A 15734-nucleotide genomic window follows, 5' to 3' on the forward strand; every position below is an offset into this window, starting at 1 on the left:
AAGTAATGGTGTCAAAAACAGTATAGCTGAGAACACCTTGGGTAACTCTTTCTGAACACAGAACAGCAATGGTCCTTTGTCACAGACAAACAAGGTCTCACAAAAGCAGAATGATGGTAGGCCTCCTCTAAGGTCTACGCCTTAGTGAACTGGGAACAACTCCAACCTGTAGTTTTAGCACCCAGCGACATTCATTTGTACAACAGCAAATCTATAACACCGTTAAGTCGTAACAGATGATTCAGATGGACCATTATTTACCTTGATATCAGAAGTGTCACGCTGACTGTTACGCCACGCTCTTGAAACAGATGAAAAAGTTCTGTCGGCATGATCAAATTTCCCACCTTGTAGATTTAGGAAAAACGTTGTGAAGGGCTCCTGCAAAATGAAAAAAAAAAAATGTGAAAAGGATAAATTGATTAATTGATAATCAATATACCTAAATACCCCCCCTCGTCCCCCTCTCCATCCCCCCCATCTTACCTCCTTCCCTTCCCCCTGCCACCTGTATATATGTATATACGTTTGCACATATTTATTACTCTATTTATTTATTTACTTTACTTGTACATATCTATTCTATTTATTTTATTTTGTTAGTATGTTTGGTTTTGTTCTCTGTCTCCCCCTTTTAGACTGTGAGCCCGCTGTTGGGTAGGGACTGTCTCTATATGTTGCCAACTTGTACTTCCCAAGCGCTTAGTACAGTGCTCTGCACACAGTAAGTGCTCAAAAAATACGATTGATTGATTGATTGATTGATTGATGAGTGTTTCACCATGATTCAATGTCTACTTCAAAAATGAATATAAAATGAGGGGATTATATTTTCATACTAAAACACTTTTATTTTTAAAAGTGGCTCAGGGGAAATATTTCCAGTGATGCAAAAATATGAAAAGTCACACTATTACTTTAATATTTCCCCCTTTTCAAAACTATATTCATACCACACGCTCGATGCTGAAAAGATTTTCAACTTAATATTCACATGGTTATGGTTCGATATTTAAATTTATGATTGAGAAAAGAAAAGCATTTGATAGATTTAAAAGCTTCCTCTTAAAGAACACTTAAACACATATTAGTGGATAATTGCTTGAAATTAGCTAAGCACTATAAATTACTTCAAGGATTTATGTCTACTTGTACCTTCTAACAAGCTTTAATTAACGATGTACTGCTAATGCGTTCCCAAAGAAATTACTTTCCAGTAAACGAATTACCTTTCAATTTTACAGAAACTTCTACTGCTTAACCAATAAACTATCAATACGTGACATCTACTACGTTGTAGACAGAGTGGGATCATTTAGGACAAGATTACAAAAATCCATACACCTGAAAGTAACAAAAATCAATCCTTCTTATTTCAAACATTCTGAACCTGCAAATAATCTTCACAGGAATTTTAAATCAGCAAATAAATTGGCCATTGGGTACAGGGAAAAGAGCAGAAAGCATATATTTAGAAGCTTTCTAAGAAAATAAGCATTTTAATATAAATGGAACTCACATTCTTTCTATACTATATCCACATACAATGTAGATCTCTACCTAGAGATAAGATTGTTTCCACATAAAGATGCTATTTTATATATTTGGTCATTCCTAAACCCACTAAATTAGCAAATATGAGTAGAAATTAGCATAAACTGGTTTGAACAGATTGTAAGCTTGGTCCTCAAAAACTGTTTTTTACTCCTATTGTACTCTCCATAAATGCTTATTCCATGCACTGCACACATATCTGACACACAATAAATACTACTAATTGACCAAGCCTGGAGGCTTGGGCTTCTCGGAGATCTAAGCATACATTTTTGTTGTGAGTCTTTGGCAATTGTAAAGACTAATATTTCAATATGTGCTGAATGGGTGAGAGGCATACAGAGTCATTCAATCGTATTTATTGAGCGCTTACTGTGTGCAGAGCACTGTACTAAGTGCTTGGGAAGTACAAGTTGGCAACATAAACATATACAGTAAGGTTGCATGGCTCAGAGAAGCAGCGTGGCTCAGTGGAAAGAGCCCGGGCTTTGGAGTCGGAGGTTATGGGTTCAAATCCCAGCTCCACCAATTGTCAGCTGTGTGACTTTGGGCAAGTCACTTCTCTGGGCCTCAGTTACCTTATCCGTAAAATGAGGATTAAGACTGTGAGCCCAGCGTGGGACAACCTGATCACTTTGTAATCTCCCCAGCGCTGAGCCCCTTCCCTCCTCTCCCCCTCGTCCCCCTCTCCATCCCCATCTTACCTCCTTCCCTTCCCCACAACACCTGTATATATGTATATATGTTTGTACATATTTGTTACTCTATTTATTTATTTATTTTACTTGTACATATCTATTCTATTTATTTTATTTTGTTAGTATGTTTGGTTTTGTTCTCTCTCTCCCCCTTTTAGACTGTGAGTCCACTGTTGGGTAGGGACTGTCTCTATATGTTGCCAACTTGGACTTCCCAAGTGCTTAGTACAGTGCTCTGCACACAGTAAGCGCTCAATAAATACGATTGATGATGAAGTCACTTCACTTCTCTGTGCCTCAGTTACCTTATCCGTAAAATGAGGATTAAGACTGTGAGCCCCGCGTGGGACAACCTGATCACCTTGTAATCTCCCCAGCGCTTAGAACAGTGCTTGCACATAGTAAGCGCTTAATAAATGCTATCATTATTATTATTATTATTATGGCTGTCCTCCCTGGGGATGCAGTGGGGAAGGCGGGCAGATCTGACACAGCCTTTTCCCCGGGGGAACTTCAGGCCCACAGTCGCTGCCCTGCCCTGCTAGACTCGAAGCCAGCGGCTCCAAGATTGTTGCAGTGGCTCAAGGCAGCCCACTCGCTGGACCTCGTTCTCACCTCTCCCCTTGCTCAGACCCAAGCTCTCCTATCTTCATAGCCTCCTGGTAGCCCATCTCCTCCAGCAGCCCTTCCCGGATTCATTTCTAATCTTCGGTTTCTCGCCCCTCTTCACCACCTAGGCGCTTCTGTACGCATGACCTCTGCTAGTATTTGTGTTCGGAGCTTACGTTCCCGGTTACTTAAGCACTAATTTATGTCAACGTCCCCTTTTTCTTCTACCTTCTCTCTGTAAATTATTACAGCATCTGTCTCACCTGCTAGAACGCAACGTCCTTGAGGATCAGTTTACTCTGCCATACTCACCCAAGAGCTCAGTACAGAGTAGATATACAGAACCCATGGAACGTATCTGCTAATTGTGTTATATTGTACTCTCCTAAACACCTAATAGATTGCTCCTCCAGGAGGTCTTCCCAGACTGAGCCCCCTACTTCTTCTCCCCCTCCATCGCCGCCTTACCTCCTTCCCTTCCCCACAGCACCTGTATATATGTATATATGTTTGTAAGTATTTATTACTCTATTTATTTATTTTATTTGTACATATTTATTCTATTTATTTTATTTTGTTAATATGTTTTGTTTCGTTCTCTGTCTCCCCCTTCTAGACTGTGAGCCCACTGTTGGGTAGGGACTGTCTCTACATGTTGCCAACTTGTACTTCCCAAGCGCTTAGTACAGTGCTCTGCACACAGTAAATGCTCAATAAATACGATCGATTGATTGACTGATTAGAGGAGTGGAGGGTGCAGGCTGCAGGGTGCAGAAGGAGAGAAGGGAGGTGAGGTAGGAGGGGGCGAGGTGATGGACAGCCTTGAAGCTGAGGGTGAGGACTTTCTGCCTGATGCGTAGGTTGATTGGTAGCCACTGGAGATTTTTGAGGAGGGGAGTAACATGCCCAGAGCGTTTCTGGACAAAGACAATCCGGGCAGCGGCGTGAAGTATGGATTGAAGTGGGGAGAGATAGGAGGATGAGAGATCGGAGAGGAGGTTGATGCAGCAATCCAGACGGGATAGGATGAGAGCTTGAACGAGCAGGGTAGCGGTTTGGATGGAGAGGAAAGGGCAGATGAATAGGGTCTCTATCTTGGGCCACCAGTCTTCACAGTGCAATATACTATGATCACTCTACTGACTGTCTATACAGTCAGTTCTGTAAAGCAGGAGTTGGATGTTTTATGAACCTCACTTTGTGGAAAATTATTGTTAGAATAATCACGTCTTGACTAACACCATGAGCTTGTAGTGTGCAAAACCATTTATTCTTTCACCCAATCTACTAATGAAAATGTATGTTAAAGGAGATCTGACTACTACCGTTTTTCCTAGCTTATGGATTGCGCTTCAAAAGTGGCAGCGAGTTGGCTGCGATGTCTCAGTCCAGGGTCAGGAGTACATACAATTCTATGAGGTGAGAAATGTATATAGTGTGAACTTTCTGTGCATGGATTCCTTATCTTTAGAGCCTCAAAAGCACACTGCAAGGGCCACTCCTTCTAGTACCCATATAGTACATAGAACAGGGCCATTCTGAGCGAAGACCTCGGTGCCTGATAAATCCAGATGGCCTTATGGTTGTCCTTGCAGTTGGGGTTAATGCTGTAAAGAAATATACCCAAAACAACCTTGGCATTTCTGAGAGAGAAGTGAGAGGAAAAGATCCTTAAATCAGTCAATGGTATTTTTTGAGTACTTGGAAGAATACAATAAGACAGATTTGGTAGAAATGATACATGATTAGTAGGAGCTAACAGAAAATAGCGGGAAACAGATATTAAAGTAAATTACTGACAGGGGAAGTGGTACAGTGTGAGGATATGTAGGGAAGTGCTGTGGAGCTGTGGGTGAGGTGAATATCAAAGTGCTTAATGGGTACAGATCCAAGAACATAAGCGATGCAGAAGGGAGAGGAGGGTAAGGGAAATGAAGGCTTGGAGAAGAGATGTTGGAAGAGATAGGATTTTAATGGAAAGTGAGTGGTTGAAGATGGTGACCACAGAAATAAGAAAGGGGATGGCAGGAAGGATGACCTAGAGGCACAGATAGAGGGGGGAGATTTTAAGAGGAGATGGAAAAGCTCCTTTTGCAAAATGCTTGGAAGGACGGGAGAGCCAAAGGTGGGCAGGAAGAGGGTGGCACTGGAGAGGTGCGAGGTGCAAGGAAGAGGGTGATCACCCCTGACAGGTTTCAGTCATGGCAAGGAAGATCACTGGGTTAGGAAGAGGTCAAGGATGAAAGGAAACTTTCCTACGATAGAACAATGGCTGCACCTGGCTGGGGCTATGGGGTGAAGGTTGGGGAGGGTAAGGGATGAAATCCCCAATGAATATCCTCTGTTTAACAATCAACCAATGCTATTTATTAAGTGCTTACTACGTGAAATACTTGGGAGAGTACCAGCAAAGTGGAGGACACAATCTCTATTCACAAGCCCACTGTTGGGTAGGGACCATCTCTATATGCTGCCGACTTACCAAGCGCTTAGTACAGTGCTTTGCACACCGTAAGCGCTCAATAAATACAATTGAATGGATGAATGAACAAGGAGCTTGCAAAGGAGACAGAGAAGAAAATAAATTATAAATTACTCAGATTACACTTACCAATCTTAACAACCATGCAAGCACAAAACTTGATGTTGAGTAATGCGTGCCATAGTGAAATTTGGGGACTTGATCATCTTCCCAGGATTCATAACGCTCTGCGAAGAAGGCCGCTCGTTTTGGATTCAGAGCTCCAATGGGCTAAATGTTAAAAGAAAAATACAAATGGGAACATTTCAATGTTATCTGATTTTCTTTCTTCAAAGACAGTTTCATTACCATACACTCCAGTCTTTTAAGGAACATACACATATTACTTTTTATCAAAAGAGTGTTCCATTCAGTATGCTGGTAGAAATGTATATTCCAGCCCTCAATCAATCAACTTACTGTGTGCACAGCACTGTACTATGCGCTTGAGAGAGTACAATCTAACAATTTAACAGAGTTGGTAGATACATTCCCTGCCCACAACAAGCTTACCATAGAGGGAGAGGAAGACATTAATATAAATACATTATGGATATGTATGTAAGTGTTGTGGGACTGAAGTTGGGGGTGAATAAAGGGAGCAAATCATGGCATCTTAGAAGTGAGTGGGAGAGCAGGAAATGAGAGCTATTCAGGGATGGCTCTTGGATGGATATATGCCTTCAATAAGCTTTGAACGTAGAGAGAGGAATTGTCAGATAGGAAGAATATTACCGTAGATGTTGACCACTCAGCCTAAAACAAGCGCTTTTCATCACAAGTACAGGAAGTGTTACATAAACTGGATACTGCTTTAGTAGTACTTTGCAATTACCGTGACAACTGTATTGAATAAAGTGGGTGTAATAACCAGAGGCAAGGAAAGCAATTTTAGGATTTGGGAGGCTTAAGAAATGCAACAGACTAATCAAGAGTTTATTGTAGTGGCGTGGATGGTAATGGTGGTAAAGCAGGGTTAAGTAAGGTGGGGATGGGAGAATAGGATTTTTACCAGTAACAGTTAATATTATTATAGTCACAGGTCAGTTATTGCTATTTCCCGGGTAAAATATGATTCCGTGGAATACACAAAGAAGTGATTATCAAAGATGAGTGAATAGGACCTTATTTTACACTAAAAATAAACAGTAAACCATACAGTATGGAATTCCCTGAGTAAATGCGTTTCCATAAACTGTTGTCGCCTACAATAAACTTTTGATTTCTTCTCAAAATAAGATCAATCCAAAGAAACACACAAAAAGTGACGGCATCAAAATTTAGATATAGCTTTACTTCACTACGCAAAATGCAAAGATTTTCAAACAGTTGTATTCATTTGCAGGTTACCAATTTAACTGCTTTATTTGTTAAAACAAAAGATGAGGAAAATATCTTGTTATTATTAAAGGGTAATTCACTAAAAGCCTTATCCAATTCTTAGATCTGAAAAAACTGGAGAACTATGCATTTAAATATATGAATATATCACGGTTGAATTCAATACCAGTAATCCTATTTACGTTTAAATATATTTTTATATTTCCAGGATTATATTAAAGAAGTTATTTTTTAAGTGGCATACAGCATGTATAAACTGAGATGTGCTATTTAAATTAGTTATTTGTTCTTAGATTCATCTAAATATTTATATATACACATTATATACAAGCACACATATATATCATTTAAATGGCAGCTAAGGTCTAGTCTAAAATTTAACATAAAGGAGTTTTAACTACAATTAGAATAGAATTGCTTTGATTTTTAGCAATTCACCTTATTTGCAGTGTTACCATCTTTAAATAATAGTTCCTTTTTGGAGGAAATCTGATCTGTAAATTTATTCCAGGAAAAGATGAAACTGACTCCAAAAATTCCTTTGTTACAGAACCAATTTGGCATGTCTTTAAGCGTATTTTAGACTTTTTCCCCCTGAAAGACTACGCTCTGCTAGAGGGAAAAAGGAAGAAATAAAATCACTGGAAGACAAATTGTATGAATTAAAAATAGAATCAATGCTGCTTTTGTATGGTTCTGCAGCATTTTAAGTATTCGCTTTATCTGCTTCTATTTTTATTACTCTCCAAATGAGTACACCCCAAATCAATAGTTATAGAATTATGTTTCTTGACTATAATGCTAAAACCAATTAGGATTGATTTCACTAGCATTTGAAAAAGCGCTATCGTGCAGAGATCTATACAACTGGAACCCACGGTATTGATTTTGGCTGTTATTGTTACAGTTGGTTTCTGATGCCTGTTACAGGACAACTATCAAGGCACGCCACATTTATTTGCAAGCATATGAAAAAGTCCCCAAATAAAAGAAGGCTTAAAAAAATAGAACAGTGTAGCTGTGTACTGACAATGATACACTATCAGCTTACTCAGAGAAGTTACAGTGGGAATACACACATTGAATTATACATTACACGAATGCACTGATTTATTGTGGTAATAACATCCACCTCATTAAAAGATTCTGCTTTGCTGCAGTCGGAGGGCTACATATTGTTTACTGCTATAAATTAATGGCAGTGCACAGAAGACTGTGGAACCATTCTAACAATAGATCTGTAATGACAGTGCTGTATATCACCGCTTCCTCAGCAGCTTCATAATAAACTGGAGACAATGTATTGGGCTAATACCAGGCTAGCCCATATTTTCCTGACAACTGCTTTAACAGATGAGCTGATTCAACTAGGTTATAATGTACTGTAAAACATTTAACTGAGCACAAGTCAGAGTAAAAATGTTTCATAGTGTGTTTAAAAAAAAAAATCTACATTCTGAGTGTTATCAAGATGTTGAACAATTTTCCCCAAGAACTGAATGAAATGTGGAAACAGACTCACTTTGGGGCACAACGGATGAAAAAGGCAGAGGGCAAGTGTGCCTTCTGGAGATAACTTTTTTTTAATCTAGTCCGGGCCTGATTCGGCATGAGGTACTACTAACACTAAGTGCCAAATAACATAAGCAGTAGGGCCGTAAACAAAAAAATGAAATGAACATTAGGAAAGAACCAGTGTCACGCCTGAGACACACTGGGCACTCTGACATCAGCCTGCCCTCCATGAGGTACTTTAGGTCTTTTCCTTATCAAGTCCTGTGTCCACATCTCCCTGCTGCGTAGGAGGGCACAAACAGCAGGAATCCCCACGTTCTGGCAGTCTCCCGCCAACAACTGATGAGCCTCAATCCTGAGACCTTGGAGCAAGAACTAAACCAAAAGAATTGATTAGGGTGATGGTAGCTTGTGCGGCGCCATTAACAGTCTCTCTTTCCTGATGGTAGCACAATGCAAACTGAATGCATAGGGTTTTTTAAATTTTCTTATAAGAGACCCATTTATGGCCACAGTGCCTGAAGCACAGAACTCGAGTTGTGCCCGAGTACCATAACCCAGAGGGCAGTTGCCCTTGTAGCTGCTCAGATCTTTGCCGGACGAGTCGGTAATTTTGCAGGATTCTTGCTGGGCCTGTCCACCCCCCAAAAGACACCTATGGTCAGAAACCTTCAGCACTGAGGTATAATCCCAACAAGCAGGGCAGAGATTAGAACCCAGGTTTCCTGATTCCCAAAGCACACTCTTTCACTGGACCACCAGCAGAGAAAGAGTGTGGCCTGGTGGAAAGAGCATGACCCTGTATGTCAGAGGACCTAGTTTCTAATTGTCTGCTTCCTGTGTCTCAATTTCCTCATCAGCATAATGGGTATTCAATACCTCTTCTCCCTCCTACTTAGACTGTGAGGCCCATGAGGGATGGGGACTGTTGTCCATCCTGGTTAATTTGTATCTACCCAGTACTTAGACACAGTAAGCACTTGTCTTGTCTTATGCCGTCGAGTCGTCTCCGACCCATAGCGACACCATGGACACATCTCTCCCAGAAAGCCCCGCTTCCATCTGCAATTGTTCTGGTAGTGGATCCACAGAGTTTTCACTTAGCCCATACAATTGAAAGATAAATTAAAAAATGGAAAAGAGGAAACCTTGTCAACTAAATTTGTATTATTCTTAGGACCTGTTCTGGAATGCTAATGAAAGGAATGGAGTGGTATTCAGGGCCACCAGCACCCCTAGGTGGCAACTGTTAATTAGGAAGATTTCTGGGGCAATTAGGAGGGACACATGACAATGCAATCCATCAATGAAATCTCACCATCTGTGTATCACTATAAGGCGGTCCAGCTCACCCCTACACCGGGGAGGGAAGAAAGAGGAAAAGGAACCAGGAAACGGACTCCTATGCGTCCCTTCCTCAGAAGTTCAACCAAGTGTCTACTAACATCTTCTATGTATTCACCTGTAACCGAACCAGTCGAAAGGATGTATTAGGAAGAATGTAAAGTGGGTCACGTAGTTGGGGAAGAAACCCCTCAGCCATTTTGAGGAAAGCGTTTTGGAGCTGTGATCCTGGGAGGGCAGGACACAAGGGAGTCTTGGAGCCTTGACCCTGGAAAGACACGGGCTAGATTAAAGGCTCAGGGTCCAGAGGTTAAGACTCCGGAGGAGTGAGGATCCTGGCAAGGGAAAGTATTAGATCTAGGAAAATATGGTTTGGACTGGAATTCTGTTTGTTTCCAAATTAATACATTAAATGTCTTGGCATGAAAGCTCTTAAAAAGTTATTGGAGTCCCTGATCTTGGTGTCTGCCTGAGGTCGGGCTGGCGGAGGGAGTACAGATGTGGGGAGATATGTGGACCTGGGAAGGCAAGGGAGCCCTTTCCCTATGAGTTTCCAGTAGCCAGCTCCAGGGGATAGATGGTAGCTTAGTCCCCCGGTGATAATCTTGTCTTTGGAGAGATACCTATGCTTGAGAGAAAAGGCAGTGGCAATGATAGGGTTGCAGGGATTTGGGATGCAATTAGGCAGGGATCCCTAAATTCTTTCTGACCCAGTAAGGGAAGAACTGAAGGGCTTTAGGAATCAATGGCAACTAAAAGGGGTGTAGGACCTCCCAAAGTGACTACAGGGATGATTTTGGCTGGGATTTAGAGCTGAGAATCTCCAGAATTGCCACACCATAACCTATCATTTCTATGTCCCACTGGACTAAATACTGACAAAAAAATTACTAGTAGCAAATCTCCTTACCATTTATTGGCTAATAAGATATCATTTGCACTGTAGATTTTTCCATCTACTGTTACATCTGCCCTATGAAGGAACATACCATCAATGACAGTGATGGAACCTTTAAACCAAAAGAAGTCATGATAAAATAAAAGTGTTTTCTAGACAATTCCATAAGAATATTAAATTGAATCAAGTAGGGTTAACTAATGGAGTTGAGACTGAGATTATTTCACCATTGACATCCAGAAGTAAAAACAAAGAGCAAAAGAAATACACGCAGGAAAGCTATTTGGATAGGCTTGTATGATTCTTCATGGCAAAGGAGAGCATAACAAATGTAAGACTAAAAGCATCTGTCAGCAGTCTACAAAATCTCAACCGAATGTCAGGTACCACTCTGGATTTCAAATAAATAAAAACGTCATGTCCTTTAAAAAATATTCAAGGTGCTTCAAAACACTATGTGTAAAGAACCTGAAAAAAGTACCATAACATAATATTTATTTTTAATTGACCATCTAAGACTGAGGGAAAGGAAACTCTAGCTTATATTCATAGTCAGCAGTGCAAGCTATGGGGGAAAAATTCATCCAATCTTTAAAAGCACACACAAAGCTTTTGCCTGTCTATTGAAAATAGACTTACCTACAAAAGGAACAATAAGAAAAACATAATCTGTCTTCAATCATTCCTACCAGAATGTGGTTATTTAGGATTAGTAATTTAATGGTGGTGATGCTCTCAAGTCAAATATTTTAAAAGCACCTTTACAAATAAGCTGGTATTGAGTTGACTAAACAGTGTCCATAGTTTGCTTTTAAATGCTCAACTGTCCCTAAAGCACTAAGTCCCTAGACATGAAGAATATCCCACGGAACAAGGAAGACCTAGAACTAAGGTTAACTATTTTCTTAACCCAATTTTCTACAATTCAAAATATGTCATGTGTATCCAATTCTAGGTTAGCAATGCTAAAGCCTCATTTTACATATTTATTACTCTATTTATTTATTTATTTTACTTACACATATCTATTCTATTTATTTTATTTGTTAATATGTTTGGTTTTGTTCTCTGTCTCCCCCTTCTAGACTATGAGCCCACTGTTGGGTAGGGACTGTTTCTATATGTTGCCAACTTGTAGTTCCCAAGCGCTTAGTACAGTGCTCTGCACACAGTAAGCGCTCAATAAATACGATTGATTGATTGATTTTAGTTAATAATTTCAACTTCAACTACCAAGCCTTTAACCCGAGCAATAAATGTGTAATAAAATTCACTTGAGCTTCTTTCTTCTCCTATTTCTTCACCTTTCTCTTTGCCAGGTGTGTTTATATGCAGTGAAAACATAAAAAGGCAGGAACCAAAAGGGATCAACAGCCAAAGCCGTAAATAGTTTAAAAACTGGGTAATTGACCTATGTTACCCGTACGCTGATGTCCTTTTCTATGACTTCTCCAAGTGATACTACAGAAAAAAATCACATTTCACTATGTGATAATCGAGGACATTTACAGCATACTCTTGTGCTAATGGCATCCAAACTAGGAAGAGTACTTCCCATCTGAGACTGAAAGGGAAACTTGATCAGAGCTGAGCAACTAAATCAATAACAACTCTGCACAGACTTCTAAATATTAAAGCAATTACACTGCAACATAGTAAGCATCATATTATCTTGACAGTCAAAATAAAACAATATATAGTAACTAGAAAATTAGGGTAAAATGCAGGAACCTGGTAGTACTTATGCATCTTTCATTACATCCCTACCCATCCCTGATTAGTCCAGCTTCCTCCTTCTCCTGATTTTCTGGCATTTTCATCTGATTTATGCATCAAAGCAGAGAACAAGTTGCAGGCGATTATCCCTACACCAGGTAATACTTTGTAGATTTGCCACAGATTCATTCTCAATTCTACGGAATGCTTTTTAATACTAAGGTTTTCAAATACGCTGTTAAATGCCATACCCATCAGATGAATGTGGGAGATGCTGAGTACATTCAATCTAAGTGGGACTTTTAATCAGATATTCCATATGAAGCCTGCCCCACAACCTGGAATAGAAGTCATATGGAAAGAGGGGAGACAACTTAAAAACAACTCATATTCAGTTCTTATTTTCTAGGGATTGTAAATAGAAGTTAAAAGATGGGTGCTATTTAGTCAGCATCAGGGAGAACCAACGAACAATTGGTGGGTATTGGTGATGCTGGCTCTCTAGGGAGTCAAGTCAATGAACAAGACCACAGTCTAGAAAAGAAATGACTTAATGACAAAAATCTCAGATTAATGGTCAGAACAAGCCTTAAGGGCTATCATGAACCCAGTAGATACTCAATAAGCACTAACAGACTAGCTAAAACCCACTGATAATCCAATGGACACCACAAAGGAAACCTTCCACCAGACAATGTTCCAAGGCAGTGTTTTTTCTGATGACATATTGGGTGAAAAATAATGTAATGGAAATTACAAGGCAGATCAATCTACAGAATTTGCTGAGTGTCTTTTGGGTGAAGAGCACTGTACTAAATGCTAGGGAGAGAACAACAGAATTAGGTGACATAATCTCTGCCTCCGGGAGCTTACTATTTAGAAGGGGAGGCAAACACTAAACTCAATTACAGATAAGAAGGAATAGAGTATAAGGAGATGCACATACACATGATCGGTGGGTGTGAGTACTGAAGTGATTAGCTGGCTCCGAAATACTGAAATGGCATTTTAGGGGATTTATCATGGTGGATGAGAAATTAATCAGGAGAGACCTCCTGGAGGAGACTTTGGAAGGGCTTTGAACATGGGCTTTGAATTCCAACAACAAACAAGACTCTAGTATAATAATAATAATAATAATAATGATAATGCTATCTGTTAAGCGCTTACTATGTGCCAAGCACTGTTCTAAGTACTGGGGTAGATACAAGGTAATCAGGTTGTCCTATGTGAGGCTCACAGTCTTAATCCCCATTTTACAGATGAGGGAACTGAGGCACAGAGAAATGAAGTGACTTGCCCAAAGTCACACAGCTAACAAGAGGCGGCGCCGGGATTAGAACCCATGACCTCTGACTCGCAAGACCAGGCTCTTTCCAGAGCCATGCTGCTTCTCTAGTTCCTCAAATCCAGAGCTCTCCATATCTGATGGACTATCACTCTTCCCACCTTCAAGGACGTATTAAAAGCACATATCCTCCAAGCGGCCTTTCCTGACTAAGCCCCTAATTTCCTCTTCTCCCACTCCCTTAATGTTGCCTTTGCAATCGGATTTGCACTCTTTTTTCACCCCTCCCTCAGTCCCATTGCACTTATGTACATACTGAATTTATCTTAATGTCTGTATCCCCCTCTATAAGGTAAGCTTCTTGTGGGCTGGGAACGCGTCTACCAAATGTTATACTGTACTCTCCCAAGCACTTAGTACAGTGCTCTGCACACAGCAGGTGCTCAATAAATACGATTGGTTGATAAGGGGCGGGGGGGTCTGCCAGATGTTAAGGGGGAAGGAATTCCTGGCAGGAGAGAGCATCTAAGTAAGAAGTTGGTAGCGAGAATGAGGCACGAGCCTGATAGGAATGAAACCTGCACGCTGGGGTGTACTGGAAAAAGATGGTGGATAAATCTGAGGGAGAGAGCATTAAAGCTGATGGTCAGCAGAAATACAAAATATAATGATGCTCTCTAAGTAGACAGGTAGGGGTTACTCATAACAGGGTGGACTGGCTTCATCGTTGACCCCTTGCCCATGTCCTTGCTCTCGCCTGGAACTCCTTCTCCCTTTTTATCTGACATTCCACCACTTTCCCCGCCTTCAAAACCCTCCTAAAATCACCCTTTAATTCCCCAATTCCCCAACCCACCCCCACCCCTCTGCATCGCCTATGCACTTGGATGTGTCCCCCTGAATCACTTTGATAGTCACCCCAGCACCACAGCACTTATGGACTTATATTCTACTATTTCCCCTATCTGTAATTCATTTTAATGTCTGTCTCTCCATCAAAGCTTTAAGCTACCTGTGACCAGGGACTATGTCAACCAACTCTACTGTACTGTACTTTCCTAAGCATTTAGTATAGTGCTCTTCATAGAGTTAGTGCTCAATAAACACCATTAATTGATTGATATATTTCTAGTGTTGATTACCAGGGCCCACTGTATTTCTTTGAAAACAATAGTTCACTACTAACTTGAAGGGTTTCATCTACTTCTCTCAATCCTGTCTACCTCTACCTGCTGTAGAAACTTTGCACCTGAAAGAAACTGACTCAGTGAACGGTCATTCGTGGAAACTATGGCAAGCTAATTTTCTAATCAATCAATCAATCAAATTTACTGAATGCCCCTGTGTGCATTGCTTACAAAGATCAGAAAGAAAACTCTGTCACAGTGAACAACCAACTCCTCTCAAAATAGCATATACATTTATTCATTCATTCATTCATATTTATTGAGCACTCACTGTGTGCCAAGCACTGTACTAAGCACTTGGAAAGTACAATTCAGCAACAAAAAGACAATCAATCAATCAATCAAATCGTATTTATTGAGCGCTTACTGTGTGCAGAGCACTTGGGAAGTACAAGTCGGCAACATATAGAGACAGTCCCTACCCAACAGTGGGCTCACAGTCTAAAAGGGGGAGACAGAGAACAAAACCAAACATACTAACAAAATAAAATAAATACAACAGATATGTACAAGTAAAATAAATAGAGTAATAAATGTGTACAAACATATGTACATATATACAGGTGCAGTGGGGAAGAGAAGAAGGTAAGACGGGGGGATGGAGAGGGGGCGAGGGGGAGAGGAAGGAAGGGGCTCAGTTAACAACAGGCTCACAGTCTAGAATGGAGGAGACAGACAACAAAACAAAACAATCAATCAATCAATCAATCGTATTTATTGAGCGCTTACTGTGTGCAGAGCACTGTACTAAGCGCTTGGGAAGTACAAGTCGGCAACACATAGAGACAGTCCCTACCCAACAGCGGGCTCACAGTCTAGAAGGGGGAGACAGAGAACAAAACCAAACATACTAACAAAATAAAATAAATAGAATAGATATGTACAAGTAAGATAAATAAATAAATAAATAGAGTAATAAATATGTACAAACATATATACATATATAGAGGTGCTGTGGGGAAGGGAAGGAGGTAAGATGGGGGCGATGGAGAGGGGGATGAGGGGGAGAGGAAGGAAGGGGCTCAGTCTGGAAAGGCCTCCTGGAGGAGGTGAGCTCTCAGTA

General features: G+C 40.5%; 1 protein-coding gene across 2 annotated transcripts in view; it reads right to left on the reverse strand.

The window, feature by feature from the left end:
• LRBA (LPS responsive beige-like anchor protein) overlaps positions 1-15734 on the reverse strand; it is a 634690-nt gene that overhangs the window by 153971 nt on the left and 464985 nt on the right. For both annotated transcript variants that reach the window (XM_038755081.1, XM_038755080.1), the window contains 2 exons: positions 5473-5613; positions 262-381 (listed from right to left, as the gene is read on the reverse strand). In XM_038755081.1, coding sequence (XP_038611009.1) covers positions 262-381; positions 5473-5613 — 261 coding nt within the window. The remainder of the gene's footprint in view (positions 1-261; positions 382-5472; positions 5614-15734) is intronic.

The sequence above is a fragment of the Tachyglossus aculeatus genome, chromosome 12, assembly GCF_015852505.1.
Source record: "Tachyglossus aculeatus isolate mTacAcu1 chromosome 12, mTacAcu1.pri, whole genome shotgun sequence".
NCBI classification, from domain to species: Eukaryota; Metazoa; Chordata; class Mammalia; order Monotremata; family Tachyglossidae; genus Tachyglossus; species Tachyglossus aculeatus.